This window comes from Marmota flaviventris, chromosome 2 (genome assembly GCF_047511675.1).
Source record: "Marmota flaviventris isolate mMarFla1 chromosome 2, mMarFla1.hap1, whole genome shotgun sequence".
Lineage (NCBI taxonomy): Eukaryota > Metazoa > Chordata > Mammalia > Rodentia > Sciuridae > Marmota > Marmota flaviventris.
In genome coordinates, this window is record NC_092499.1 from 154,078,959 (window position 1) to 154,106,545 (window position 27,587).

At 47.2% G+C, this 27,587-nt stretch overlaps 2 protein-coding genes across 2 annotated transcripts in view; one reads left to right on the forward strand and one right to left on the reverse strand.

Annotated features, from left to right (window-relative positions):
- Abhd12 (abhydrolase domain containing 12, lysophospholipase) overlaps nucleotides 1-9,985 on the forward strand; it is an 87,080-nt gene extending 77,095 nt beyond the window's left edge. The window contains exons 7-13 of the mRNA XM_027955872.2: nucleotides 717-846; nucleotides 1,919-1,956; nucleotides 2,301-2,380; nucleotides 3,431-3,513; nucleotides 5,881-5,959; nucleotides 7,329-7,456; nucleotides 9,314-9,985. Coding sequence (XP_027811673.1) covers nucleotides 717-846; nucleotides 1,919-1,956; nucleotides 2,301-2,380; nucleotides 3,431-3,513; nucleotides 5,881-5,959; nucleotides 7,329-7,456; nucleotides 9,314-9,353 — 578 coding nt within the window. The 3' untranslated portion in view covers nucleotides 9,354-9,985. The remainder of the gene's footprint in view (nucleotides 1-716; nucleotides 847-1,918; nucleotides 1,957-2,300; nucleotides 2,381-3,430; nucleotides 3,514-5,880; nucleotides 5,960-7,328; nucleotides 7,457-9,313) is intronic.
- Nucleotides 9,986-12,194: 2,209 nt separating this feature from the next.
- The window catches only part of Pygb (glycogen phosphorylase B), a 41,886-nt gene continuing 26,493 nt past the window's right edge, over nucleotides 12,195-27,587 (reverse strand). The window contains exons 11-20 of the mRNA XM_027955863.2: nucleotides 26,662-26,825; nucleotides 25,216-25,330; nucleotides 24,037-24,138; nucleotides 22,969-23,116; nucleotides 21,707-21,765; nucleotides 19,981-20,122; nucleotides 17,585-17,792; nucleotides 16,051-16,185; nucleotides 14,493-14,559; nucleotides 12,195-13,810 (exon numbers count right to left, since the gene is read on the reverse strand). Of these exons, the coding sequence (XP_027811664.1) occupies nucleotides 13,658-13,810; nucleotides 14,493-14,559; nucleotides 16,051-16,185; nucleotides 17,585-17,792; nucleotides 19,981-20,122; nucleotides 21,707-21,765; nucleotides 22,969-23,116; nucleotides 24,037-24,138; nucleotides 25,216-25,330; nucleotides 26,662-26,825 (1,293 nt within the window). The 3' untranslated portion in view covers nucleotides 12,195-13,657. The remainder of the gene's footprint in view (nucleotides 13,811-14,492; nucleotides 14,560-16,050; nucleotides 16,186-17,584; nucleotides 17,793-19,980; nucleotides 20,123-21,706; nucleotides 21,766-22,968; nucleotides 23,117-24,036; nucleotides 24,139-25,215; nucleotides 25,331-26,661; nucleotides 26,826-27,587) is intronic.

Genomic DNA, 27,587 nt, shown 5'->3' on the forward strand with positions numbered 1-27,587 from the left:
TTCCTTCTGTCCTTTTGCATTAACTGGGGTTTGCTTATGCAGCAGGACCAGCTCTTCTGAACCTGGTAGTGCTTTCATTTCATTTAATGAGGACTCACTGCTGAACTGCTAGAAAGACAATTGCACTTAACCTTTGCAGGAGATGGGAGGAGGAGCAGTTGGGGAGGATCAGAGTTGCCTTGAGCCTGGAAATCCTCCTTCCTATTCCAGCCCTGCTTTTCTTCAGACCTTGGGCAGGATAGGCTCTTCCTGGCTGGGTCTGTCAGCATTCCTTCTTGAACCAGCCCCACCACAGGGCTTAAGTGTTGGAAGGTTAGTCTCCCATCAAGGAAAGGAAGGAGGAGAGCCTCTGGCCTGGCCTCAGAGATGCCCATACTTGTAGGCAGCCCTGTCAGGGTATGTGTCTGAGGTTCTGGGATGTATTTTGTTGACTCTGTTCTGTTAGTCACCAAGTATGCAGCCCACCTACTTAGAGTGACTGGGAACCTCTGGTTTGTCCAGTCATCAGGGGAAAGGAAAGATCACTGCCAGGCCCTCCCATCTTCCCTCACCAGTGCTGGAGGGTAAGTGAGGGCCTCTCCCTCCCCTAACACCCAGTCTGCCAGCAACGTGGGTGGGACCAAAGGCATTCACCAGACAGCTTCTCTACTGTCGCTCTCCTAGTTTCATGATCTGCCTTTGACTTCCTTCTCCTACCTGCTATTCCTCTCTTGCAGGTTGGGGTGACTCAGTAGGAACACCATCGGAGCGGGGCATGACATATGATGCACTCCACGTTTTTGACTGGATCAAAGCAAGGAGTGGTGACAACCCTGTGTATATTTGGGGCCATTCCCTGGGCACTGGGTAAGAGCTTCCAGCAGGAGTGAACTTTAGTGGACTTCCAGGTGACACTCCAGCCTGGGATCTGAAAAGAGCCCCTGTCCTTGGGGATGCCTCTGACCCTGAGACACCATCAGTCTCAACAATCCTGATTCCTGGTACCTGTAGTGGAGGGTAAAGCACCACAAAGTACCTCAAAGGGACTGAACTGCTATAACTCTGTATCCCAGGAAGTACCTCAGGACAAACAGGGGTAGTTGTAACAGAGACAAATATCTCTGCAGAGGGCCCTCACCCAGTGCAAATGGAACAATGCTTCTGCTGTGGGGGCACTGGGGCTTTGTGTCAGGTATGACTTTGAAGAGCATGGGCAGGCCATCAAGTCCAAGTGTGCAAACTAGAAATGTTATTAAGCAGCTTTGCCATTTAGACACCAAAAAGTATAGGGGAGGAGCAATGTGTGGTCTGCATCCTAAATCTGCCAAGACAGGAAGCATCCTAAGTCCATTTGTGTACATCCTGAATTGCTTCTGCTGATGCAAGGTCTAGGATATTTCTGAAAGGAGCCTTCTGTAGCTGCCCCTCTTCCTTCCACCTTTTCCTTCAGAGACAGTGACTTGGCCTTTTCTCAGCTCTTGCTCCTCACTTGGACTGCATCCTGTAGGTTGGAAATATCTAGTGCAGAGCCCCTATTCCTTTTGGAAAATGATTAGTGTGCCTCATGGGAGGCCCTAATGCAGGGACACCAACTATTCCTGTGACTGTCTACGTGGACCTGCCCTGTGTGATCCTGGGATGGTGATAGGCCCCTGGTCCTTGTTGGTGATTAATGCTGCCATCTCCAGGAAGGGTGCATGCAGACCCCAATCTCCTCCCAACTGACAGGGTGGAAGTCAAAGGCACCTTTTCAGAGGGGCCAGCAGGTGGCCTGTGCCCTCCTCCTTGGAGGCATTTTATTACCCCTACTCTGCCTTGAAACTCCATCATTGGTTTCTCAGGTCCCAGAGCTTCTCTGAATGTTTTCCAGGATCAGGACAATGTCATCAAAACAATTTTGGTCATAATTCAACTGAACTGTATTTTTCTTTCTTTCTAGGGTGGCGACAAATCTGGTGCGGCGCCTCTGTGAGCGAGGTACAGACCTCTGCTGCCCTGAGCTGGGCCCCTCATCCTAACAGTTAGCATTCCAGCACCTACTGCAAGTTCTTGTCAAGCCAGGGCTGGCCAGCAAGCAGCACAGTGATGGCACTAGCTGGGCATCAAGGGTGGAGATTCTGGGTTGACCCAAGCCTGCCCTCCCATAGGATTCTTGGAAGCCACCTGGGGCCCCCTCGTGGGTACCCCCCACACCTGACTGACAGAGGTGGATTCCCATATGGAAGAGATGTCCCTTAGACTCACTGTCCCATCAGGGGAACTCTCACATGGAGCCTTCACCTGGGCCACTCAGACCTTTGTTTGTGATTTTGTTTATCTAGAGACACCTCCAGATGCCCTTATATTGGAATCTCCATTCACTAATATCCGAGAAGAAGCAAAGAGCCATCCATTTTCAGTGGCAAGTGCAGATTTTATTAAAAACTAATTTTTTTTTCATTATTAAGATAATTACTATAACATAAAAGTAGCTAAGTGGATAATTACAAATAAGAATAATAATTATAAAAATATAATTTAAATATTCTCATGAATACAGATTTCATTAAAAAATGAATCCTAGTTCTAGGCACTGGTCTACCTGAAGAGCTTCCTAGAAAATTCATTACTTTGCAGCCAAGTAGGATGGAAGACTCAGAGTTGGATTGTTGAAGGGCAGCTGGCCGCCAGGCCTTCCCATGTGGTCTCATTACTTGCGTAGTACTGTTGCCCACGTGTTGTCACTGTCCACCATGTTGCTATTAAGCAAGCCTGTGGGGCTCAACCCAGGCTGAGGCAGATGTCCTGGCTCCCTCCCCAGGGATGGAGCTGGTGGGTATCCACTACTCTCTGCTTGGGAGCCAGGCTAGGTGGATTGGGGAGTCTGGCCTCCCCATCATGTCTTTGTGTGAAACCCATGTAACTTTCACTGGAGATTCCAGGGTGAATTAGCCCTTGTGTCTCTCACTATCTGTGACTGAAGCCTTGGACCCTTCTTATAAATTCTGATCCTTTATTCTCTCCTTCCTACTGTGCATTCTGAGCCCTTGTGTTTTGGACCACCTTGATCTCAAGCAGCTGCAGAAGCCTTTTATTTTGTCTTAATTTCTGATGTTGCATTTTTCTCTGAAATTGCATGAGGAAAGCAGCCACAGACCTTCATTTTCTTGGAGGTGGCAGCCCTCATGTCTATGGGAAGTCTGGCTTCTGAACTGGATTTTGGTGACAGCTCTGAGGTGCAGGAGCCCCATTTGCAGGCAGCTCCTGCTATAGCCTGTTTATGGGCCTGGTGGGTTAGTTTTCTGCCCCTAATCACAAAGCAGGGGGTAGGAGTTGTCCCCTCTGCTACAGAGATAGGTATTTAAGGGTATTATATTTTAAATTCCTGAACTTAAACTGAGTGCTTGACCTTTGCCTTCCACATAAATATCTTAATAAGTTCTTATGAAAATGGTTTCCATCTTGTCTTCAGATATATCGATACTTTCCTGGGTTTGACTGGTTCTTCCTGGATCCCATTACAAGCAGTGGAATTAAATTTGCAAATGATGAAAAGTAAGTATTGTGGTTGACTGACTAATTTAGGAAAACACCAGGAACCCGCTACATAAGCCTCATTTGTCACATTACCCAACTAAAGTGGAATTCAGGATATTTAGTGTTGTTCTAACAAAACTGATCTTTAAAAAGGGAAAGCCTGGGCTGGGGATGTGGCTCAAGTAGTAGCGTGCTCGCCTAGCATGCGTGAGGCACTGGGTTCGATTCTCAGCGCCACGTAAAAATAAAAATAAAGATATTGTGTCCACCTAAAACTAAAAAAAATAAATATTAAAAAAAAATTTTAAAAAGGGAAAGACTGCAAGAAAAAGAAATAGGAATTTAAAAAGACTATAAAATTAAAGCAAAATTAAAATAGCATATATTTAAGTGACTGCCTCAGCAATTTGATATGTGTTTGATAATAAAAAGATATTATAAAGTTTATTATTAAAAATATTTCTTTTGTGTTTATGGTATGGGGGCGAGAGAGGGGAGATGAACCCAGAGCCTTGTGCATGCTAGGCAAATGTTCTGCCACTGAGTTATATCCCCAGCATTTTTTAAATTTTGAGATGGGGTCTCACTAAATTGCTCAGGCTGGTCTCAAACTTGCAATCCTACTGCCTAAGCCTCTTGGGTAGCTGAGATTAAAGACCAACTATTAAAAATATTTCTATTAGTAAAACACAATTAAGTATTTCTAGTTGAGGGCTCTTTCTTTAAAACAAAAATTGAATATTCTTGTTGAGGCGTTTCATTAAACCACTTTCAGATTCTATTGACATTGTCTTTGAGAATTTTCTATTTCATGGATTTTAATTTCTTAAAAAAAGAGAAAAAGAATAAAATCTTAACCTTATCTAAATATACAGTTAATATTCAACAATCTACATTTGGAAACAGAATATGTAAAATTACAGCATTTTTTCTCTTCAAGTATATATTCTTTTTAAAAAATTTATTTTTGAGTTGGACACAATAGTTTTGTTTATTTTTATGTGGTTCTGAGGATCGAACCCAGGGCCTCGAATGTGCTAGGCAAGCATTCTACCGTTGAGCAACAACCCCAGCCCTCAAGTATATATTTTGAGTCTCAGAACAAAATAAAATTTTAGCAAATATTACAGGCAAAATATCCTGCTTGTTTGTAAGTATTGTTTTAGAACTTAAAAAATATATACCTGAATAAACTGGATTCCTTCTTAAAATATAAAAGTGAGTACTATGCCTCAGCAAGCTACTTTTGGCCCTTACCCTCACACTGAGCCCAGTGGTGTAGCATGTGGATTCTGTGGTACCATGACCCATGGGACTCCAGCCCATATCACTGGAAGTCAGGGGCCCAACCTCATGTGCAGTCAAGCTTTCTGAGTAGGGTCCATACCAAGTACTTCCTGCTTTCTCTAGGAACCTCAGGTTGAAGGGACTCACACACTCGAAACACTCTACCATGAAACAGAAATATGTGGTGTGCCCCTGACAGGATATAGATTATGCAAGAGGCTGCATGTCTGTGGATGACAGTCTCTCCCCAGTCTGGGTGCTGCTGCAGGTTCCAGGACAGCACCAGCATTGCCCTTGTGGAGGACACATTCCTACTGGGGACTCAAGCCAGGCACCGTGGCACATGCCTGTAAGTTCAGTTACTCGGGACCTGAGGCAAGAGAATAACAAGTTCAAGTTTAGCCGAGGCAATTCAGCAAAACCCTGTCAAAAAGGGCTTGGGGGTTTGACTTAGTGATAGAGAAATCTTGTGTTCAATCCCCAGTACCTCATACACACACAAAAAAAGATGGAGACTGTAGTCAGCAGCCACCTCAGTGTTGGACTGACAGGAGAGTTCAGACCCTGTCCAATCCTGGGAGTTTGTCCTTTTGTTACATGGTTTGTTAAAGGGATCTGGCTCTATTGAACCTTCTGAAATTTTAATTTATAAACATTTAGAGCTGGAGTGACCTTAAATGTCATTTACACCAAAGATAAAAGATATTGACTTTTTCTACCAACATGTATTCATAGTAACATTCATTTGCAGTAACTTCTTGGCCCACATAAATTATTCAGTTCATAAGTATTTTTTGTAACTTTTAAAGAACATGCAAACTGGCAAAATAAACATTTTCAATTTTTAGAAAATACTCAGGGGCAAAATTTGGGGAATGAATTGATCTCTAAATTTAATTGATACTTATCCCCTAACTGGAATAGATATTGATTTAAAAAAAAAAAAAAACTAATAAATTATCTTTTCATTTTCTAGTAAAGACATACCTGTTAAGAACCACAGTAAAACCTAAACCCAGATCCCTGCCTTGGTGGAGGGTCCAGGCAACGCCACCCTCTCCCCAGTCTATAACTGGTCCTCTTTCTCTCCCTCCACAGTGTGAAGCACATCTCCTGTCCCCTGCTTATCCTGCATGCTGAAGATGACCCCGTCGTGCCCTTCCAGCTTGGCAGAAAGGTGGGTGTCCTGGGCTTGTGCCCCAGCATGTGGGACTGGACATGGGCAGACAGGGAAGAAGTGGGCTCAGGCCATGTTAGCCTCAGAGACCACTTTGCCTTGCTGCATCCCCTCCACGTCTTTTCAGAAGGGCATGAGAGGTCTGGTAGCAGAGTATGGGTTGGGGCCAGACTACTGATGCTTCCCACATGAGGAACTATGAAAAATAAATGAATAACTTCTGAGTCCCCACACTGGGATCCTTCTCAAGTGGAGAGCTATCCATGTTCAAGAGCCAAGGCCAACTTGGGACTTGGTCAGGAGGACTCCTCAGTTATGAGCTGACGGGGAAAGACCCTGAATAATGAGGATCCCCAACCTCAAAGCAGAGGTCCTAGCTGGTAGAACTAATACAGAAACTTCTAGTCTGTTTTCTTGCCTTTGGGATGAGACTCAGAACAAAATAAAATTTTAGCAAATATTATAGGCAAAATATCCTGCTTGTTTGTAAGTATTGTTTTAGAACTTAAAAAATATATACCTGAATAAACTGGATTCCTTCTTAAAATATAAAAGTGAGTACTATGAGAAGAATTCTGTGTTATATGTGTTGCCTCAGCATTGGTTTTTGCTGACTTTGCTGCCAGGAAGCAGGATTAGACTTGTGGGAAGGAGTGGGCTAGACAGTACTGCATAGGCACAGCAATGGGAAGGGGAAAGGGGAATCTGGAGGGATGAGTGCTGGGCTTCACTGGCAGATTCAGCCCATGCTCAGAACATTTTTTGCCTGGAAAAGCCTCTACCCACATATGAGCTCCATAAAGTGCACAGATAATGAAGCCATGCAGGAGGACACAAAGCTGCCCAGAAGTGTATACTCAGACCCATGCACCCCCAGCTATCTACAGGAAAGGAGGGAGGGAGCTGAGAGGGGACAGATTATGAGCCAGATTGTCGATTGGCCTTGACCCAGGAACACACAGCTAAGCCTGAGAAACACACTCTCCATCCCAGGGTTCTCCTCACCCGCTACCATTGCATCATCCCTGCCATTGTCCAGCTAGCTGCTCCCTTGAGGACCAGCTGAGGGCAGTCTGGGAAGCAAGAACAGAGAAAAGGTCTTGAACAGTAGGCTTGCTGAAGATGAGGAGCAAAGCCTAAGGTCTGGCTCCTCTCAGCTCAAGCCCTGTTCCCTAAGTTCACTGCCCCAACCCATGGCTGTGACCAGCAGCAGCGGCAAAAGTGTACATGAGAGCTTGGGATGTTCTTTGGAGGAAGCAGCCAGACTGGTCTTTTTTGGAGGAGAGGCTGCAGGCAGGTCTCCCTCAGGTCCTGGGCCTCCATGCCAGGTGCCATCTCTGGGCTCTGAACCATCTCTCCCTCTCTCCAGCTCTATAACATTGCTGCACCATCTCGAAGCTTCCGAGACTTCAAAGTTCAGTTTATCCCCTTTCATTCAGACCTTGGCTACAGGCACAAATACATCTATAAGAGCCCCGAGCTTCCACGGATACTGAGGTAAGACCTTCTCTTCTCACCTAGGGACCTCATCTGGAGAGTAGTGGCTCATGCCTTGGGCATGCAGCCTGTGGCAACCACTGAAGTTGTTTGAGGGGCTCAATGGGGCCCAGAGCCAGAATAACTCAAGAGCCTTCTATTAACATCACAGAAGGGTTGGAAAGTTTATCTTCTCTCCATCTTGGACTGCACCCATGCTCAGAGGAATGGGTGATCTTCCCATTGTAAAGGTCATACAGGACCATGAGAACATACATAGGGCAGCACACAAGTCTGTTCCCAGCTCACAATTGCCCACCCATGTATAGGAGCACTCAAATACATATCTGCCACTGCCTCAAGCTCTTCAAAAGCCTGACCCCAGCTACTGTTCAAGGAGACGCTATGTTCCTGGATGCCTCAAAGTGGCCAGAATCTTTGATAGAACAGGGACTGTACCTCAGAGAACAGAGCCCAAATATGAGAGTGAAGCCTTGGCAGTGGTGACAAAGGGCAGAGTTTGGAATGGACCAAACTACCCCTTCACTTATGCTTCTGTGTAGATTGCTGCCCAGCCTCACCTTCCTATCAAAGGACACAGGCTGCTGGGCATGATGATACATGCCTATAATCCCAGCAACTCGGGAGGCTGAGGCAGGAGGATCACAGATTCAAGGCCAGCCTCAGCCTCTTAGGCCCTAAGCTACTTAGCAAGAACCTGCTTCAAAATAAATTTTAAAAACGTCTGGGGATGTAGATCAGTAATAAAGTACCCCTAGGTTCAATCCCCAGTACTAAAAAAAAAAGAATAGACAGGCCCCAACACCAGCCGTGTGACTTCAAGCAAGATGCTAAATTTCTCTGTGCACGAGACAGGCAGAGGATGTGTAGTGCTTAAGTGGATCATTGGGCTGCATAGAGTCTGCTGTCGTTGTTAATAATAGGGTAATTTTTGCTGTTTTGTGCCAGTAGGCTTTGAGAAGTAGGTCACAGTGCTAGTTTCTTCCTGCAGTGACTAAAATTGCTTGCCTGAATCAACTCTAGGGAGGTATAACTCATGTGTAATTCTACTTCCAACTTCAGCTCCTCTCTAGCTGCCTTTGAGAGTTCCCGAGGCAAAGTTGCATTTCTTTAGAGGATTATCATCCTTTGCCACTGGGATATGAGACCTAAGAAAGTATAGATTTGCCTCAGGGTTGTAATTTTTTTCCATTTTAAAAGGAATTATGTTAGCCAGCTTTTCATTGCTGTGACCAAGAACAACTTAGAGGAGGTAAAGTTTCTTTGGGGCTCATAGTTTTAGTGGTCTCAGTCCACAGTCCCATAGACTCCATTGCTCTGGACCTTTTATGAGACAGAACATTGAGGTGGAAGAAAACAGCTTAGCTCATGGTGGTAGGGAAGGTGGGGAAGAGAGAGAGAGATAACAAATGAACCATGCTCCCAGTGACCTACTTCCTCCAGCTATGCCCACCTGCCTACAGTTACCACCCAGTTAGTCCATTCAAACTAGGATGGATTAGGTGACAGCTCTCATTATCTAATCATTTCACCTCTGAACATTCCTTCATTAACACAGGAGTGTTTGGGGGACACCTCATCTCCAAACCATAACAGGAATATATTACAGAGAATTTAGACTGAGTATAGAGCTAAATTTTAGAATAAGGAATGGAAGCCTTGGCCTGGATTTGACACAGTACGATGCCATTTGTGCTCCGCTTACCTCAGTATTTTTCTATTCAGGAGCACGGTGCTCCTTAGATTCTTTGCCCCCTCCTCTGTGTGCCCTCTGCTTCCTCAGCTACTTGAGGATCACTGGGATGGAATCTTTGGTCTGAGCTCAGTAATTTGGCTGTTTGTCCTCTTTTGATCTAGGGAATTCCTAGGGAAGTCAGAAGCTGAGCGCCAGCACTGAACCTGGCCTGGGAAGGGAGCATGAAGACCTGCCCTCCTCCCCTTTTCCTCTGGTCTGCAGCCCCGGCCCCTGGAACCCGGGGAGTGCCACACCTGCGGTGCTCAAGAGCCTGGTGCATACCTGGAGAGAGGATTCAGATGCAGCCAGGAAGGCAAAGAGGTCCTGCCGGTGACCGAACATGTATCTGTGTGGACGGTGTTGGTGGCAGGCATGGGACCACTCTCCCTCTCCTGCCACTCTATCTGAGCTCTTGCTGGGAACACTTACAGCAGCAGCGCACTTGGCCCCACTTGGTTGATCCCCTACTTTCTGAGCCGGGCATGGAGAGCCTGGGCAGGGGGCTCAGGGGCTCGGGACCACTCTGAGCTTTCTGACACCACCTGCCAAGAGTGTGGAGACATGGCTTATTTCTGCCCTTCCAGACACAGGCAGAATGGACTCCAGCAGTTGGATTATCTCCTCTGGCCCTGTGCATACTGCTTGCCTTTCTGGGCCAACTCTGCCTCCCCTGGGTGTCTGCTCACCCACAGCAAGGGTGCCCGGGATCTGCACTTCTCTCATTCCACCCATCTGTCCTCCTAACCTGGCCGTAGACTGAGCATTTATTTAAGAATAAAATTGTGGTGGTGGTCTGTTTGTTCTTCATTCTGCACAGCAAAAAGGATCAGCAGTGCCTCCCTGCCTCCCAGGTTCTCCCACAGCCCCAGCTCTGGATCCCTGCTTTTGGATGGGAGGAGGGAGGTTCTCTCTTTCCAGACACCAGGGTTTCCTTTAGTGGGCAAAGCCTTTACCAACGTGGTAGCTTTTTCCTAAAATGGAAGCCTAGCCAGGCAATGCTGTCCCTGTTGCAGTGTCAAGCCAGCATACACACAGCCTGAGGTCCCCAAAAGGACCTCCACTGCAAAGCACATGCACTGAACATCATCTCACTTCCCAGTGTCTCTTGAACTAATGGATATGTTGTTTGGCTTATGGTCAAACCAGCCCTTCCTGCAGCTACTGGAACCCATAATATCACCCACATGTGCAGACTCCCAGCAAGGTGGAATAGGGTCACTAGACATCTGCCAGTCACATGGCAGGCTAAGGAACCTCTGAGAAGGGGCAGCAGGGGGATTGCTTAAGTAAGATTAGGTGTTGGAGCCCTAGGGGCTCTCCTGTTGGTTTTGTCTTCCTGCCTTCTGCATCTAACAGATGGGACAGTGCAGGTCTCCTGGGGACTCAGCCTCTGCTGATGCCTAGCCTTCCTCCTCTAGGTCCTCAGGCTATAGAACTTTCCAGCTGTCGGTATGCCCAGTATTAGCACCTATGGACTGGTGGGGGAGGGGGGCTAAGCCCAGCACAGTATATATCCTCTCCATTCTGAGGTACCTTAGACCTACAGTGATTCTAGAAGTAGAAAACAAATACCTTTCCCATTCCAAGGTTGGAATGAGGTCAGTTTGTGAAAACATTTAAGTATCTTCTTCCTGACAAGACTCTTGGCATGTAACCAGGGTCAGTCTTCTGCCACCTGTGGACAGCTCAGCCAAAAGCAGGATCTGAGTGCACTGCCACTACAAGTCACAGCCCTCAGAGCTGGGATACTTGCCCTGCCTTTCACAGCCTTTTTGCATAACTGGTGTATGCCAGGGGTCTTCAAGGCACTGTAATACAGCTGTGCACACAAGACCAAGGCAGCCCTTGTATAAGGCAATGGTAGTCTGAAGTGCAAATCCAGGCCATGGACTCTGTTTCACACTGAAGTTCCTGACACCTCAGCAGAGGTGACTGCTGTGCCTCTACCTGGGCCAGTCTTTTTTTCTGTCTCTGCAAGTTACTTCAGACTCATTGGTGGGGAAATGAGACAAGATGTAGAAAAAACATTTAAAATACAAACGGGTTTTTTTACAAGTGTGTGACAGGCAAACTAAAGAAGGAATGTAAGGGAGCCCTGAGCTGGCAGCTGCTTTGCTATTATCTATCAGTTAAATGAAAATTTCCACAAACAGCAACAGAGCTTACATTGTGGGTTTCAGACCATTTAATGTAAGATCAATCAGGACCAGTCTTTCTTTGAAAAAAAAGGAAGCTAAGAGATGTGACATGTTGGGGGTAAAGCACTGTGCAGCTGCACTTGTGTCCCAGGAATCTCAGGACAGCCTCCCAAACCTGGGAATTGTAGTAGACTCATTTTGGTACTCTGACCACAGCATGGGATAGAAGTGAGACTGTGAGAAGAACTTGCCAGATGCCAAGACAAGGAAGTCCATGGCATTGTATCAACCTGCAATAGTTTTTTCCTTTTTTTTTTTTTAATATTGGGTATTGAACATGGGTGCTTTACACCTGATAGCTCTTTTTAAATTTTTGAAATAGGGTCTCACTAAGTTGTTGAAGCTGGTCTAGCAATGCTCCTGCTTGAGCCTCCTGAATTGCTTGGAATTCAGGAGGTGCCACTGCACACAGTACCTGATTTTTTTCTGCAGCTATAGATACAATTCAGGAGATGATTTGGTTTCCAGGCCCAGGAACTGGTGGCAGAGGCAGTAAGTGCAGAGAGGGACCAATACATTTCACACTAATAATGCAAATACTTTCATTCTATTGCCAGTAAAGTGTTTCCATATGGCTGGATTTGATGACTTTTTAAAGAACAGGTAAGTCCCACACGGTGGGGATGAGAACTCTTTGTCTTTGAAACCAGAACATGGAGCCATAATTCAGCCCTGGCACAGGTTACAAAGAAATGAAGCCCATCTGCCAAGGTCATCACCCTGGCCTCAGGCCTGCACCCTCCCACCTCCTATAGAACCCTCACATTGTTGTGTGCAGTGAGTGAAACAGACACAACATCCACTATCCATGGGCAAAAAGGTTTAATCAGTTTTTCATACCAAGCAGTAACAGCAAGTGGTAGGGTTGTGGCCACCCACAGCCAGCTTCAGGGAATGTGGCCTCACAGCAGATGACCATAGCCCCAGAGTTTGCCACCACCCAAAAAAAGACCCCAGTGGTTCTGGTGGAACTGTGCACCGTGAGCAAATCCTCCCCAGCAAAGCTGGGGTGAGGGAAAAGCCTTCCCTGGCACCTCAGGTCCGGCATGCAAAGTATGGAAGCCTTTGGAAGGGTGTTTCCATCTGACTTCTCCAACCACCAACTGACTGGTGATGGGCAGCACTAGACTAGTGCTAGGTTCTGCCCCATAGCCTCAGCCTGAGGAGGGGTTTGGCTGAGAGGGCTCACCCTCAATTCCCTCCCAGGCCTACTGTATGAGTATAATGGAAACAGGTCCTCTGGGTCCACTGCTCCTTTTTGCAGACGAGGATGCTGCACTGGTGGAAGGGGAAGAATAGTCTTTGTATATACAACAGAAAAATGCACCCCAGGACATGGATGGGAGGTGTCAGGAGGGCAAAGATCCACAGCAGAGTCAGCAGCCCTGCCTCAGGCCCCAGTACAGGATAATCTTGCTGGGCACAGTGGCTGATTATTACCTCCAGCCAGGCAAAAACAGCCCTAGCATGGCCTCCTACAGACCCAAAATTGACCGAGTGCAATTTTTAGTTGCTAAAACAAGAGGTTAGTTTCATTTCCTTGTGTAATTTTTCTTTTGAAAAAGCAAAACCAAGCTAACCCTGCTTCAGCCAGCCTGTCTTAACCAATGCCTCTGAGACACCAAAACAAGTCCTTCCCCAATGTTCCTTCCTAGTTGTCCTGAGTCTAAGGCACCCACATGGCTCCCAAGATGACTACAAAAGGTAGGGCCCATATACCAGGTGAAGAGCCATGGACAGGGATCAGAAGACAGGCAGCCATGAGGATGATGCCTGAAGGATTTGACTCCCCAACAGGGATGGAAAACAGTTGGCCAAGGAGACCACACTGGGCTTAGCTCTGCCTGGCAGCTAGTGGCCCAGGTTCTATGGAAATACATTTCCCCAAGCTTCACCACAGACACCTGCCCAAGCCCCAGAATCCAGAGGATCAAAACTAAATATGTGTGCAAATTTTCAGGGAGCCCATGAGATGGCTCCATCTCCTACCTACCCTCTGTGGGGATGGTTGGCTGAAGCTATGGGGGTCAGCTTTGCCCATCTGTGCTGAGAATTCTTTCCTCTATAGGAAAGCAGGAAGATGTCCCCCACTCCTAGCACCTTCCTTCCTTGCCCCCGTCTTCAAAACCACCCTCTGGACCCCGCAGCCCCTCCCAGAACCAGCACTGAGAAAAGCAGGAACCACTAGCTGCTGGCAAAGTGCTTGAAAACTGGCATGATGTGCAAAATCAACCAAACAAAAGCCCGCTGGTCCTGCTCACAGGGAACCTAGTCCTTGGGGATATTGGGAGGTGGGATCTGCAGGTCGGAGGGTTCCACTCCCCAGATGTCCCGTGCGTATTCAGTAATAGTCCGGTCACTGGAGAACTTGCCAGAGCAGGCAATGTTCCTGATGACCTTCTTGGTCCACTCCTTGGGGTTCTGTGGGGGAGGGAAAGACTGATTAATCTTTGGCACCTTTGCTGGGGCCAAGAGCTCCCAAGAGAGCCTGAGCTTCTGGAATGTCGGGTCTGTTTCTAGATGAGCCTGGGAAGAAGATATTATATTCATGTGCTCAGAGAATAGGGGAAATCCTACCAAATGACTACATGTAAGGGGCAAGAAGCTAAGAAAGGGTATCCCCTGTCACACACATATATAGCACAGAAACACCAGCAGGGGTAAGCACTTGCCATAGGTGGATCCAATGTCCATGGGAGATGGTCAAGCAGTCTTCTGCCCTGGGCCTCACCCATCTCCTATCTTCCATCTTAGCCTTACAGCTGCCCCCAAATTATACCCAGCACCAGTAGGGGTCTCTGCAGAAAGGCCAGACTCTTCCAAGCCATTCCAAATTGAGGGAAAAGGGTTCCTCCAAGAGCCCCACTAGGGAACTCAGTTTCCAAGTCCCATGTTCCTACTCTCAGCTATGAAAGCTGATTCCCCAAGAGAGGAAGTGACAGGGTTGCCCTAGAGACTGACAGAGCACATGAGAGACAAATCACAGCCCCAATCCCCTCCAGCTTTGGCCAAGAACCTGCTTCCACAGTTTGGGAAATGAAAAATCTGACTCAGCAAGTCTATAACAGACCACTTAGCTGGCCCTGGAGCCCACAAATCTTACCCGGTACAACTGGTCCACCTGGGCCTGGCACTGCATGTAGGCTTCATAGTCTGCAAACACTTTGAACCTGAAATTTGGGCAGGACACTGAGCCAGGCTGGTAAATGGCAGTGGGTGAGAAGCCCTGCCCAGAGCAGCCTGCCATGTGGTCCTAGGGAACAATCCCTCAGCCAGAGATCAGAAATCACCTGCCTGGCCCAGCCCTCATCCTACAGCTCTGTTAGGAGCTGGAATGAAAAAGCCACCCCACTTGTGGGGCTAGGCTGTGCCAGATCCATCTGACTACAGGGCTTCCCTGTGAGCAACATTTATGTCCAGGAGATGCTATTTGATAAAAAATCTTATTTCAACCCAATATTCCTTTAAGGAAACTGGTGTTTACAGCACTACCAGCACATACAGGGCTACTAGAGCTGCACACACCCATATTATCCTGTGCAGACCCAAAGCAGCAGCCTATTTCACTGCCAGGGCCAAGACACACCTGATGAGTAACACTGACATTTAGCTATCTATTCCAAGTCTGAGAATTGGTGACAGAGGAAAGGGTTATTTGTGGTCCCTGGTGTTCTAGACAAAAATGCAAATATGAATATAGATATGCACTTTTGTTCACTGTTGAGAATAAAAGCACAGTTCATAAAATTCACAATTCACAAATTTTAAAATTCCTTCCTGCTTAGTACAGTGACACATGTCTGTAAAACCAGTGACTCAGGAGGCTGAGACAGGACAATACCAAGTTTGAGGTCAGCCTCAGCCAACTCAGCAAGACTTTGTCTCAAAAAAAAAAAAAAAAAGACCCTCCTTCCTTCCTCACATCTCAGCAGGGTCTAGCTTCAACCCACACATGAACTGCTCATGATCTAGTCTGACTGAAGCTGGTGGATAACACAGTCCTCAAAGAGCAAAACCAAAACTAAGTAAAAGACTTGTGAAAGTAGAAGAGAGGTTAATTCCAGGGATTCATCAGATTCAACTTTCACTAGCAAAAAACTGCCATAAGACAGAAATAGTGTCAAACAGTTAACCTGTTATATGATTGTACATCTTTTACAGCCATGTGTTAATTGCACTTTGATAAAATGCCAGCCACATTATAACTTTATGATGTCACAAGCAAGTTCTATTTTAACTATGGTGTGTCCTGAGAGCCACAGTTCCACCACCCTCTCAATCACCTCCCTGCTGGGTCAGGGACATCCTGCCTATGCTCCCCGACTGCCCTCTACTGGCCTCCTGAGAACACAACTGTATGTAATGCCCAGGGACAGTGTCAGCCCAGGGACACCTCCTCCAGCCTCTTGCTCTTGCTGTTGGCCTGTCTCCTACTGCTGGGGTCCCCCAAGGCATTGACATAGGCTCCCACAATCTCCAACCCTTACTTTTAGCTGTGATTCTCCCAGCTGGCCATAAGGTCTTGTGGGCTGAGGGGGAGAGAGTATCATGTCACAAATGTGAACTTCCCTATTCTCCAGGAGGTTCCAACTGTCCCAAAAGTGGGAACTGATGGACAGCTGACTAGGGAAGCCAAAACAGACAAGAGGGGTGTGTCCCACCTGTCATGGTACATTAGCATGTTGACCATATCTTTGAAGCAGTGTGGGTCCTTAGGAGAAAAGAAGCCACTGCTGATCTGGTCCATGGCCTGCTTCAGTTCCGGCAGGCGCTCATAGTACTCTCTGGCATTGTACCTGCAGGGAGAAGAGGACATCAATGCCTAGTGTCCCCCAAATGGGAACCTCTAGGGGACAAGTGGTGGAGACATGTTGTGCCTGGTATAGTTCCTGTCCCAGGTTGGCCCTGGAAGTCCGGGGCATCAACAACTAACCACTTGCGGCTACCAGGCATTTGGTTCAAGTAGGGATGTCCTATAAGGCTAAAGTCAATTCCATCTGCTCCCTCTATTATTCAAAGAAATACAGCTCCCAGGAGATGTACAATTATATGCACAGCTCACATCATTTCTACTAGAGCACACCAGGTTGCTCACAAACTTGCCTCACTGAAATCTTGGGCAGAGCTTTTAAAAACTGGCTGCCCTGTTAGATCACCTTTGGCTGGCCCCCAGGATGAGGAAATAAAACCAGACAAGATGAGACAGAACCAGCCCTGCCCATCTCGGGGCTGGGAGGTGATTTGGGGGGAGGGGTGGGGAGGCAAAGGGGACATGAAAACATGCAGGTCCCAGGATGCAGGACAGTGCAGAAGACCTAAGGGAGGGACAGGTGAAAACTCCATGTGGGCATGTGAGCTCTCTGGATGACAAGGACACTGTTCTGAGTTTTAAGGTGACATTTGGGTTTCATCTGACTGCTGTCAAAGGCTTCACTGATTCCCCAAGAGCTACAAAAGGCAACTAGAAAACAATAACTTTTCTTTTAAATTAGTCCTCATGAATGTCAAGATCATGAAAAACAAAGGAAGCCTGAGAATTTGTCACAGACTAGAGGAGAACTGACCAATCACATTGGGCAGAAAAGGGCATTCATGAAAAAGCTGGCAGAATCACAATGTGGCATGAACTAAGAATTTACAATGTGCCACTATAGGTTAATTAATTTTGACAATGCACCACATGATTTGTAAGATGTAACAACAGGAGAAACCAGGAGTGAGGTAGACAGGAGCTCTCTCTACTGTGTTTACAAGTTTTCTGAAAACCCAAAACTATTTCAAAATAAAAAGATAATTTACAAACTAGACCAGGAACCTCAATGGTAGGTGCTCTCAATTGGCTAATGCTCTCAGCAATGGAGGTGCCCACCCTACCCCTTGCTTCCACGTCTTTGGGCACTGTCCTACTTGCATCCTGGCTAAGAGCGCCGCTCTAAGAGACCCTGCCCTAACAGTGACTTATAAAAACCTTTGCTGGAAGAGGAGCCCTTGATCTGGACTCCGTGGACTCTCCCATGGAGACAAGCACAGAGATGGCCTAGCTAGGACCCAGATGCTTTGGGCTTATGAAGAGACTGGTGATTCCAGTTTTCCCACAGCCATGGGGTAACAAACCCCTGCCCAGCCTTAACCCCTAGACCCAGTTGCCTTCCATGTCCTCCCTCCCCCAAAGCTTCCACATGCAGGGACTTGCACCCTTTCTGGTCCAGAGCCTCGACGTCCTCCACCCGAAGGCCAAAGATGAAGAGGTTCTCAATCCCAGCCTCCTCAGCCATTTCCACATTGGCACCATCCATGGTGCCGATGGTGAGTGCCCCATTCAGCATGAACTTCATGTTGCCGGTGCCTGAGGCCTCAGTGCCCGCGGTGGAGATCTGCTGTGACAGGTCAGCAGCTGGAATCACTGCAAGGAACAGGAGGCAGGTCAGCCCCAGGCCCTTTCGTTTCATTTTTCTCACACCACACTCCCTCCTCCCAACCCCATCAGCAGGAGATCCCAGGATAGGAAACTTCCATCCTGAGGCTGCTGGGCTCGCCACAGGACCAACCAGCCCCAGTCACTCTAGGACCAGGGGGACCCAGAGACCAGGCAGCCATCAACCACCTAGTACCAAAGTGGCCACTGGCCTCCACAGGGCTCCCCTTCTTGACTGGAGGAGCCTAAGGCAGAGGCCCAAGATGAAAACCCCTGAAAAGTCCCACAAGTAGCATAGGATTCTTGTTCGGGAACTTTCCAGGGACCAGGTAAATACAAGTGAAGTGGGTGCCCAGTCTTGAATTGCTGATAATATGTTTCCTTCATTCCCATGACATTGACATCTTAATCATCCCATAAGGCTCTCTGGATCATTTCAGGAGGAACCTGGACTCCTGTAGAACCAGAGGACTGGAAAGGCTGAAAGCAATTCTTAAAGTTCATGTGCATGGGAATTACTGAGTATGCACAGAGTAGGCACAAACACCCAGCCATATGCTGCAGTTTCATGGTTTCTCCCAAACTCAGGCTTCCTGTGCTCATAATGTGGCAGGCTAGAAACAGCACAGGTCACTGCCAAGGAACATACCCTGGCTGGACACCTTGATCTCAGTGTTGGTGCCACAGCTGCCAGTGCTTCCTCAGCCCAGCAGGCAGCAATTCAACTCAGCCAGCACCAGAGCCCAGCCCCTCCTCAGGAAGGGAAGAAAGGGGATAGAGTGGCAGGGCAGCAGGAGCTCTAAAGATATGAAGGCCAAGCCAAGGTGTCAGGATAAAAAGGAAAAGGCATCCCCAGCCCCCAGCACTGTGACACAGCTTGTAATAGCTAGGTGTTGCTGTGGCACAGCTTGTAATAGCTAGGTGTTGCTGTGGCACATCCAAGGAACCAGGAAAAAGCGTGAGAAATCCAGACCCCAGCACTGAGGCCCCAGACTGGTGCCCCCATGGCCAGTTCTAAAAATAAGCAGTAGTCAATTGGTCTCAAAATAAAGGTGAAGGGGGGCTTCCAGAGAGCAGGAAGGACAGCAAGACATTTTAGTTAGAAGTCCCAGGATGTTGGAGCTCAGTGGTAGAGCACTTGCCTAGCACATGGAGGTACCGGGTTCAATCCTCGGCACCACATAAAAATAAATAAGAGTACTGTGTCCATCTACAACTTACACACACACACACACAAACACACACACACTTTTCTTTCTTTTTTAAAAGAAGTTCCAAGAAGGACTAACCAACATCACCAAAGTTTCCAGTCTCTTGAATAAGACTGGAAGACACTCAAGCACCAAGTGACACCCAAATGAGGTAGGAGCAATTCCAGGCAGCAGCCAGACATCGGACAAGCTCTGGTGGACCAGCCTGAGCTCACATTTTAAAAAAGTAGAGCAGATCAGCCTGCAGTCTTTATTGCCACAACCTTAGTGGCAGGAAGGGAGTGTGGGAATTCAAGGCTCAGATTCCCCACCTTCTTTCTGGTTATGCAAATCACTTTCTTGCCAAGAAAGGGGCATCCAGCTCAAAATGGACATGCGGACATCCTGGTGGTTCTCCCCAGAACCAGCCAAGATAGAGCAGACCCAAACTAAATGTCAGGTTCCAAGCTACCCCCAGACAGGACATGAGAGGCAGGTGCTGGTACATGAGACATTAGCAGTGCACTTGGAAACCAAGCAGGTGGTGGTGAACAAGACAGGGGAAGGGAGGGGAGGGGAAGAGAGGAGAGAGAAGCCACTGGCCAGATATGTGTGCTGCCACCGGGAGGGCATGGCTGAGAGGCAGGAGAGAGGAAAGTAGGGAACAATGAGACCACACAGGACAATAAGGTTCAGAGATCAAGGATGTTCAAAGCTTTGCTCTCTGGACCTCCTCTGAGCCTGAGTAATTCCACCTAAGATATACAAAGGTGCCTTCTCAGGCATGCTTCAGATGCTTCATGACATAAGAGGGCCTTCTCTGAAGTCTTTCACTGCTAGTCTGCAGACCTACCCAGGCTAGGTGGGACCTGAGTCTCCAGAACAGAGTGAGGCTGCCTGACGTTGGGCATGGCCCTGGCCAGCACTGTCCCCCAACAGCCCCAGATAGGAGCAAGTCTACATCCAGTGCAGGCATCCAGGGTTACCTTTCTCAGCTAAGGAAACACGGTAATTCTCCAAGAAGATCACTTTGAGCCTGTCACCCACAACTGGATCATGATTGATGACATCACCGATGGATGTGACCAACTTGATGATCATCTTGGCCATGTGGTACCCGGGAGCTGCCTGGAAAAGGGTTTGGGGAGAAAGTTAAGGAGGGTTAAGCTTTGCTCTGGGTCCAAGAAGGGTCCTTGGAGCATCTGGCAACACTACTGGGCATATGGGTCTATAAGAGGGTGAACACTGATCCTCAGAAGCCAGTGTTGGATTGGCCAGTGGATACACAGAGGTCACACCCTAAAGCATAACCCCAACTGGGGTCAAGGAAAGGGAAAGGGCTGACTCTGCAGAGGTTTCAGCTTCTATCCAGTACTTCTCATGAGTCCTCAGATTTCACTTGTGAAATCTTTCAGCCTCAAGTCTATCTGAGCCCAGTGTTTCAGAAATTACAAGATAAAAAAAACAAAGACTTCTAGAACTATCAATTTAAAGAAAAGACAGAAAATTAAAGAATATACTGGAACAAAACAGGGGAATACATTCAGAAAAAGCCAGCCTAGGATGACAGACAACCAATTTCTATAACAAACATCTTAGGGGGCGGGAGACATAGAAGGAAAGCCTACTGATTAAGGAAAATTAAAAGACTTACCAATCAATGTGAGGACATTAGACCCCCTTGGGGTCTAATTCAAACAGTTAAAATATTTTTGAGGCTGGGGTATGGCTCAATGGAAGAGTCCTTGCCTAACATGTGCAAGCAAGGCCCTGGATTTGATCCCCAGGACCACCAAAAAGTAATAATATTATTAATAATAACAACTTCAGCCAGGGGAGTAGCACATGTCCTAACTACCAGCAACTCAAGAGGCAGAGGCAAGAGGATAAAAAATTTTTTAAAGTCCATGTCATTATGGACCTTACAAACTAAAATAATAACAAAACAACATGATATCCAAATAATTTGATTCAAAAGTACCAGGTGATAGGGTAAGCAAAGACCAAACAAGGTGAGGTTACCGACTGCTGAGCCTGAGCAGGTACCCTCTCCCCTTCAGTTACCTCTGCAGATGCTGAAGTTAAAGGAAAGGCTTGCAGAACAAGGACAGGTACCTGCATGTGCATCACACACCCTAGCCATACTGTCAGCAAGAGTGCAACCTGCAGATGCACCATGGAAGGCTGACCCAGGGCAGTACCTCCCAAAGAAGCTGCACCCCGCAGCCCACATCTTCTGATGAAGACCAGGATACTGGCCAAGTATGATGCTGTGGTGACACTGTGTCTAGTACTCAAGCATGTGTTATAGTAAAGAGAATTAAATGAACACATGCTGAGCTCAGAATGGCCTTACATGTGACAGAAGTAGCAGTTACACTTACCTTATATTCCCTTGGCCACAAGTAGCCATGAGATCCTATGGGAACACAGAGAAAGGGTACCACACCTTCTGATGGGGTCCACTGAGATTGGTCCTTGGGGCTAAGGATCTGAACAGTCAGGTTCCCATCTAATTCCCTCTTATTCAACTGAGTCTAAATGGGCCCCTTGCTCTCATAAGCACCCTTGCAGGACTGGGAACCCACTGGCACTCTGTGTGCAATGCAGGCACCTGGCTTTGGAGTAGGCAAGCTGCCATCAACCAGAGAGGGGAGTGTGTGCATCCTGGGCCAAAATATCAAAAAAGGAGTGAAGAGAAAGTCATATCACCTTGCCCCCAATCATCACAGTCCTGGGCACAAAGGACTTGGCTGGGTCTTTCTTTATTCCTGCAGAACAAATAGATGAGATTCAAGTGAGGCAACTTTAAACCAGAAAGTCCCTTCCCAGCAAGCCACAGTGACCTAGCAACCTCAGAGACCTCTCTAGAGGCTGGACAGGCAGGTTTGGCTAGGTGTCCACTTTAGCCTAAGAGGCACAGGTAGGTAGCAGTGGCAAATGGTCATGGCCCCCCACCACCTGCCTGCTTAGGAACCTGCCACTTATACAGGGGGACAAGGCCACCCCTATGTCTGCACTTCATTCCCAGTTGGTGAGGAGAGCCATCAAGAACACTGACAACTAACCGTGTAGCATACCAAGGAAAGATGTTCTTCCTAAGGGCTCAGAAGAAAAGCTGCACCTACACTTCCAGAAAAGCCCAACCCAGGATCTTGTTTGGCTCTGGTCACTGTAAGTGACCCTTGTATGTGAGGAGTATACACTTTTAAAACATGTTATTCTGGGCACAGTGGTACACATACAATCCCAGCAACTTGGGAGCCTGAGGCAGGAGGATTGTAAGTTTAAGACCTGCCTCAGCAACTTAGCAAGACTCAAAATAAGAAATAAAAAGGGATGGGGATATAAATTGGTAGTAGAGCATCCCTGGGTTCAAACCCCATACCACAAAACATAAGTAAATAAATAAATAAGCAAGCAGATAAAAAAATATCCAAAAGCAATATAAGGTATGTGCATATGTGCATGTATGTGTGTGTGTGTGTGTGTGTGTATATATACACACACATATATATATACACACACACATATATATGTATTATGTAGATATATAAAATGAACCTATATTACTCTTTTTTATAAGTAGACATTAAATGTCTCTGATGAGCACAGTATTTCCAAACAAGATCTTACAGAAATAATATCTTAAAAGCTAATCTGAACCCCAAACCTTGCCTTGGTGCAGACTATTCCTTGCCTCCACCAAGGTCTCAAAACCCACAGAGCCTTTAAATGCTTACCCATTTATTTACCTAAGACTCTGGCACTGAGCACACAGTAAAGCATATAGCCATTGCTCAAAATAAATGTGTCACATCACTCACACACATACATTCTGTGTGAGAAAGGCCAGGGGTCCAAAGATAAGCTGGCAGGCAAGACAAGTCTTGAGCCAGCCTTGGTCTTGAGGGAGGGATGCCACCTAGAACCACACAAGGGAAGTCAGGAGGCACCCAGGGACCCACACTCACGGTTGTACAGTGTGATGATGTGCAGGCAGTTAAGCAGCTGCCGTTTGTACTCATGGATCCTCTTCACATGCACGTCAAACATGGAAGACGGGTTGATCTTAACCTTGTATTCCTTCTCTAGGAGGGCAGAAAACTTCAGTTTGTTTTCCTGGAAAGAAGGAAAGTGAAGGATGGGTGGACAGTTCACAGGAACTGCCCTGTGAGCTCCCAAGGTCCCATACATTCCAGCTTTCTACCCAATCCCAGAGAACGTCTTGGACAGGTTAGAAATTGTCAGAGAGGAGCTGGGGTTGTGGCTCAGCAGTAGAGCGCTAGCATAGCACGTGCGAGGCCGTGGGCTCAATCCTCAGCACCACATACAGATAAATAAAGGTATTGTGTCCAACTACAACTAAAAAAAAGAGAAATTGTCAGAGAGGGGATGATAGGTCCAGAGACCAGACCTGGAGGTACTGATGACACTGGAGAAAGGTGAACAAGGGTGACACTGAAAATGGGTATACAGGATAAAGCGGGGAAGAAATACATGAAAACCAAACTGAACAGCAGCCTAGAGCTGAGCATAAAGAGAAAACAGAGTAAGGGACACTCAGAATGTGATCTGTAGTCAGGGGAAGAAAATGAAGGGATAAGGCATAGGAAGTGAGAAACTTCCTACGAAGTTTCATAGGAAGTGGAGAATTGTTTGGGGCTTATAAGACAATGTCATGAGCAGGACAAACATGTAGACCCATGATTCCGACCCTGCACCATGCTGTGAGAACACTCTTAGCTCCTGCCAAGATTGGGAAGCTCCAACCACTGCTCAGAAATGGAATTACACTGCAATCAGCTTCCAAGGTCTCTGTACATACCTGCTACTATAATGGCAGAGCAAGGTGAAGTCAGAGATGTCTTGGGGGTCTGCACACTCCCACCCATTGCATTACCTGAGGTTAAACAAGCCCTCATCTGGAAGGCTGAGTGTGACCCAGACCGTTGGGTGCCTTTCCAAAGTGCTGGATGGGTCCACACAAACTCAACATGCTGAGCCTCAGGAAGATAGGCTGCAGGGCCACATGAACCTACCTGCTTGACCTTGGCCACATCCCTGATGAACACCTCATCACTGACCAATGGCAGCAGCTTCTTCAGTTGGCTCAAGTCAGTCAGAAAGCCTTCCCCAATTCTCTGGAAAAACATATGGACATATGGCTTCTGTTCACTGCAGCCTTAGTCTCTATGAGCTTGCCCTCTGCCTATTACCCCATGCCTGCTTTCCCTGGTTTTTCCTGCCCCTCTGGACCCTCACAACATCCCTTCTCAGGGCAACTTGTACCCTATGTCCACATGGCCACCAGGGCCCTGGCCTCCTAAATCAGACCTGAGCTCACCCCTCAATGGCTCCACCAGGATGTCCAAGTCCTATCAACTCAGTCATCCATAATAATCTCATGAACTTCCTTCAGTCCCCAATACTTGGGACAACCTATTACAGCCTGATATCTGGGGCTAGTGAGACTAGGTCCTCCTCCCATTCCTCCATCACCATGAACAAAGTGGGTGCCGTCTCCCTCTTTCTCACTATGACAGGCAGTCACTTCAAAACCAATCTCATTGAGGACCCTCTTACGTACGGCCTTCCATTGCTGGCCCAGCCATCTATCCAGCCTCTCCTCACTCTTCCCAGCCTCATCCTGTATGGAAGCCATACTGGCCTTCCAGACCCTTGAGGGGACCTAATACTAGACCAGATCTGCCTTCTGTTCTGGTCTTGCCAGCACTGTTTCCAGCTCTCAACATCTCAGGGAAGTCCCTCTTGACTCTAACACTCCCGGCATGCAGTGTCCCCAAGGCAGCCTTAGGATACTCTGCTCTTCAAGGGAGATAAGGGCACAGACGGCACAGGGCCTGGTATCTGAGAGCACGTGAATAAGTAAATAACCTGCCATGTCTCTGGCTTAAAACCTTGCCCACCACAGTCAGCTCCCTCTTCATCAAGAGGCCTTTCCTTTTCCTCAGCCTTCCCAGATAGGCTTCCAAACTCACACATAGGGCTAGAGCTGGACCAGTGCACCTGTGTTCACAGGACTCGCCAGCTCATGTCCAGGGGCCACTGCTGTTCAATATGTAAGGACACAAATTCCCACTGGTTCAGCAAACACGCCTGATGACCCTGCCCAGTGTCAACTGCAGCTTCTAACTCATGGCTTCTTCATGATCTCAGACCTGGTGTCCCCACAGGATAAGGCAACACTGGGTGCTCACCTCCACAATGATGTCTGCCAGACCCGGGTTGCACAGCAACAGCCACCGTCGGGGTGTAATGCCATTTGTCTTATTCTGGAATTTCTCTGGTTCCAGCTCATAAAAATCCTTAAAGCTGCAAATAGAAAATAAGTAATTGTCAAAAATGCTGTGTTTTGAACTAGGTGAGCAAAAGAACATAAGAACCCTTTGGGGAGATCCTGAAACTCAATTTGACTATTTCCTGAAATGTACACAGCAACTAGCATCCCTGTGCATTTTGGGACTAGCATGAAGGGAATGTATATCTGCCATATGTAGCTGTGAGGTCTAGTGCTAGCTATAGCCTCCCACATACTAGAACTTGGCCATTTTCAGAATTACAGCCTTTAGGACAGCAGTTCCCTGTGTTTCTTCTTTGCTAGCAAAGCAATAAATCTTCTTTTTTCCTTTTTCTCAAAAAAAAAAAAAAAAAACTTGGCCATTTTCCAGAGAGGTCTATGGGGAAGCAGGGTCTAGGTCATAGCAGTGGATACTGAATAGACTTTATCTTTCAGAAATTGGGCTATTTCCCCATTTGTAAGTTGAGAGACATATCTAACTCTGAAGTTTGCTATGGGCCAGGTACAGAGACACACATCTGTAATCGCAACAATTCAAAAGCCTGAAGCAGGAGGATCACAAGTTTGAGGCCAGTGTGAACAACTTAGTAAGACACTATTTCAAATTTTAAAAAATTAAATAAAAAGGGCTGGGAATGTGGCTCAATAGTAGAGCACTTGCCTAACAGGCACAAGATTCTGGGTTTGATCCTCAGTACTGGAAAAAAAAAAATCTAGAAATAAAAAGGGTTGGGAATATAGCTTGGTGGCAAAGCACCCCTAGGTTCAATTCTCTGTATGAAAAACAAAAAAACAAAACAAAAAAGAATTTGCCATGGTGATTAATATGCAAAAGCCCCTGGGCCAGACAAAACACAGAAGGTCCTTCACCTGGACTGACATGGTTGAGGGCTCCTTCCACCCTCGGATGACCAACCCAGCCCTCACAGTAGATACTCAACAAGCATCTCATGACAGAATGGAAGAAAGGAATTCCTAGATCCTATTAGGCCCCTGACTTCCACCTGCACATCTGGCCCCTGGGGGGGCATCAGTGGCACTCAGCCAGCAGCAGAAAGACCAGAAGCTCTGAGTCTCCAGCTGAAATGCCCAAGACTGGAAGCATAGGAGGAGGGACTTTTTATGGTGCCATAAAAAGCCATATTTCAGACATCACCCATCAAATCAAGCGCAAACCTGCTGATGAGAGGTGCGGTGGTGATTCTCAGTGACCCTGTCATTCCCACAAGTCAATAGCATGGGATATGTGATGCAACTTGGTTGTGGTATATATGGCAGCCAGTTCTAAGGGAGGATCTGGGTTCTGGAAAGGAACCATCCTTGGTTGGGGAGGGAGTTTACTCACACAGACTGCTTCACAATCTCTGAGTGAATCCTCGCTACACCATTCACAGCGTGGGATCCAATCACACACAGGTGGGCCATGTTAATTCGCTTGCAGTCCCCTTCTTCGATCACAGACATCCTCCTCAGGCGGTCCACATCCCCAGGAAACAGGGCAGCCACATGCTAAGGCCAAAAACAGAGAGCCCACTGTGACCCAGTAACTCCCCAATGACCAGGCAACAGCCCACCATGCCTGTGAGAATTTCCACCACCTCTAAAAAATCCAGGGGCTGCTGTGCCCAGACCTAGACCCTAAAGGCACCCCAGAACATGCCTCAGATGCACCTCACAAGGGCCCTAACTCTAGGAAGACAATCATGCAGGAAAGGCCCAGCCTGAGATCACAGAGATATGCTGTCTGAGGAGGACAGGACACCAGCAGGTGAAATGCCATTCAATTTATCAAAAGGAGGCTGAGACACTAACCCTATTAACCTAGGCAGCATTCATCTACATTATCATTAGCTGGACAGCTGCTCTCTGCAGGTCACATGGGCAGGACAGGCTGTGCTCTGCTCTGAATCACCCCAAGGCTGCCAGGATGGCCACTGGACATCCAGGAAGAGAACAGAGCTTGCTTAGGAGTGGAGATTTAAAAAAAAAAAAAAAAAAGATCCAGATCTATGCTGGGTATGGTGGCCTTTTATCCCAGCAACTTGGGATGCTGAGGCGGCAAATTCATAGTCAGTCTCAGCAACTTAGGGAGGTCCTATACAACTTAGTGAGACCTTGTCTCAAAATAAAAATAAAAAGGGTTAGGGTTTAGCTCAGTGGTAAAATAACCTTGGGTTAAATCCTTAGTGCCAAAAAATAAAAATAAAAGACCCCAATCTGTGACTCCCACATACACAGCAGGAGTCATTTATGTGGAGTCAGCCAACAGCT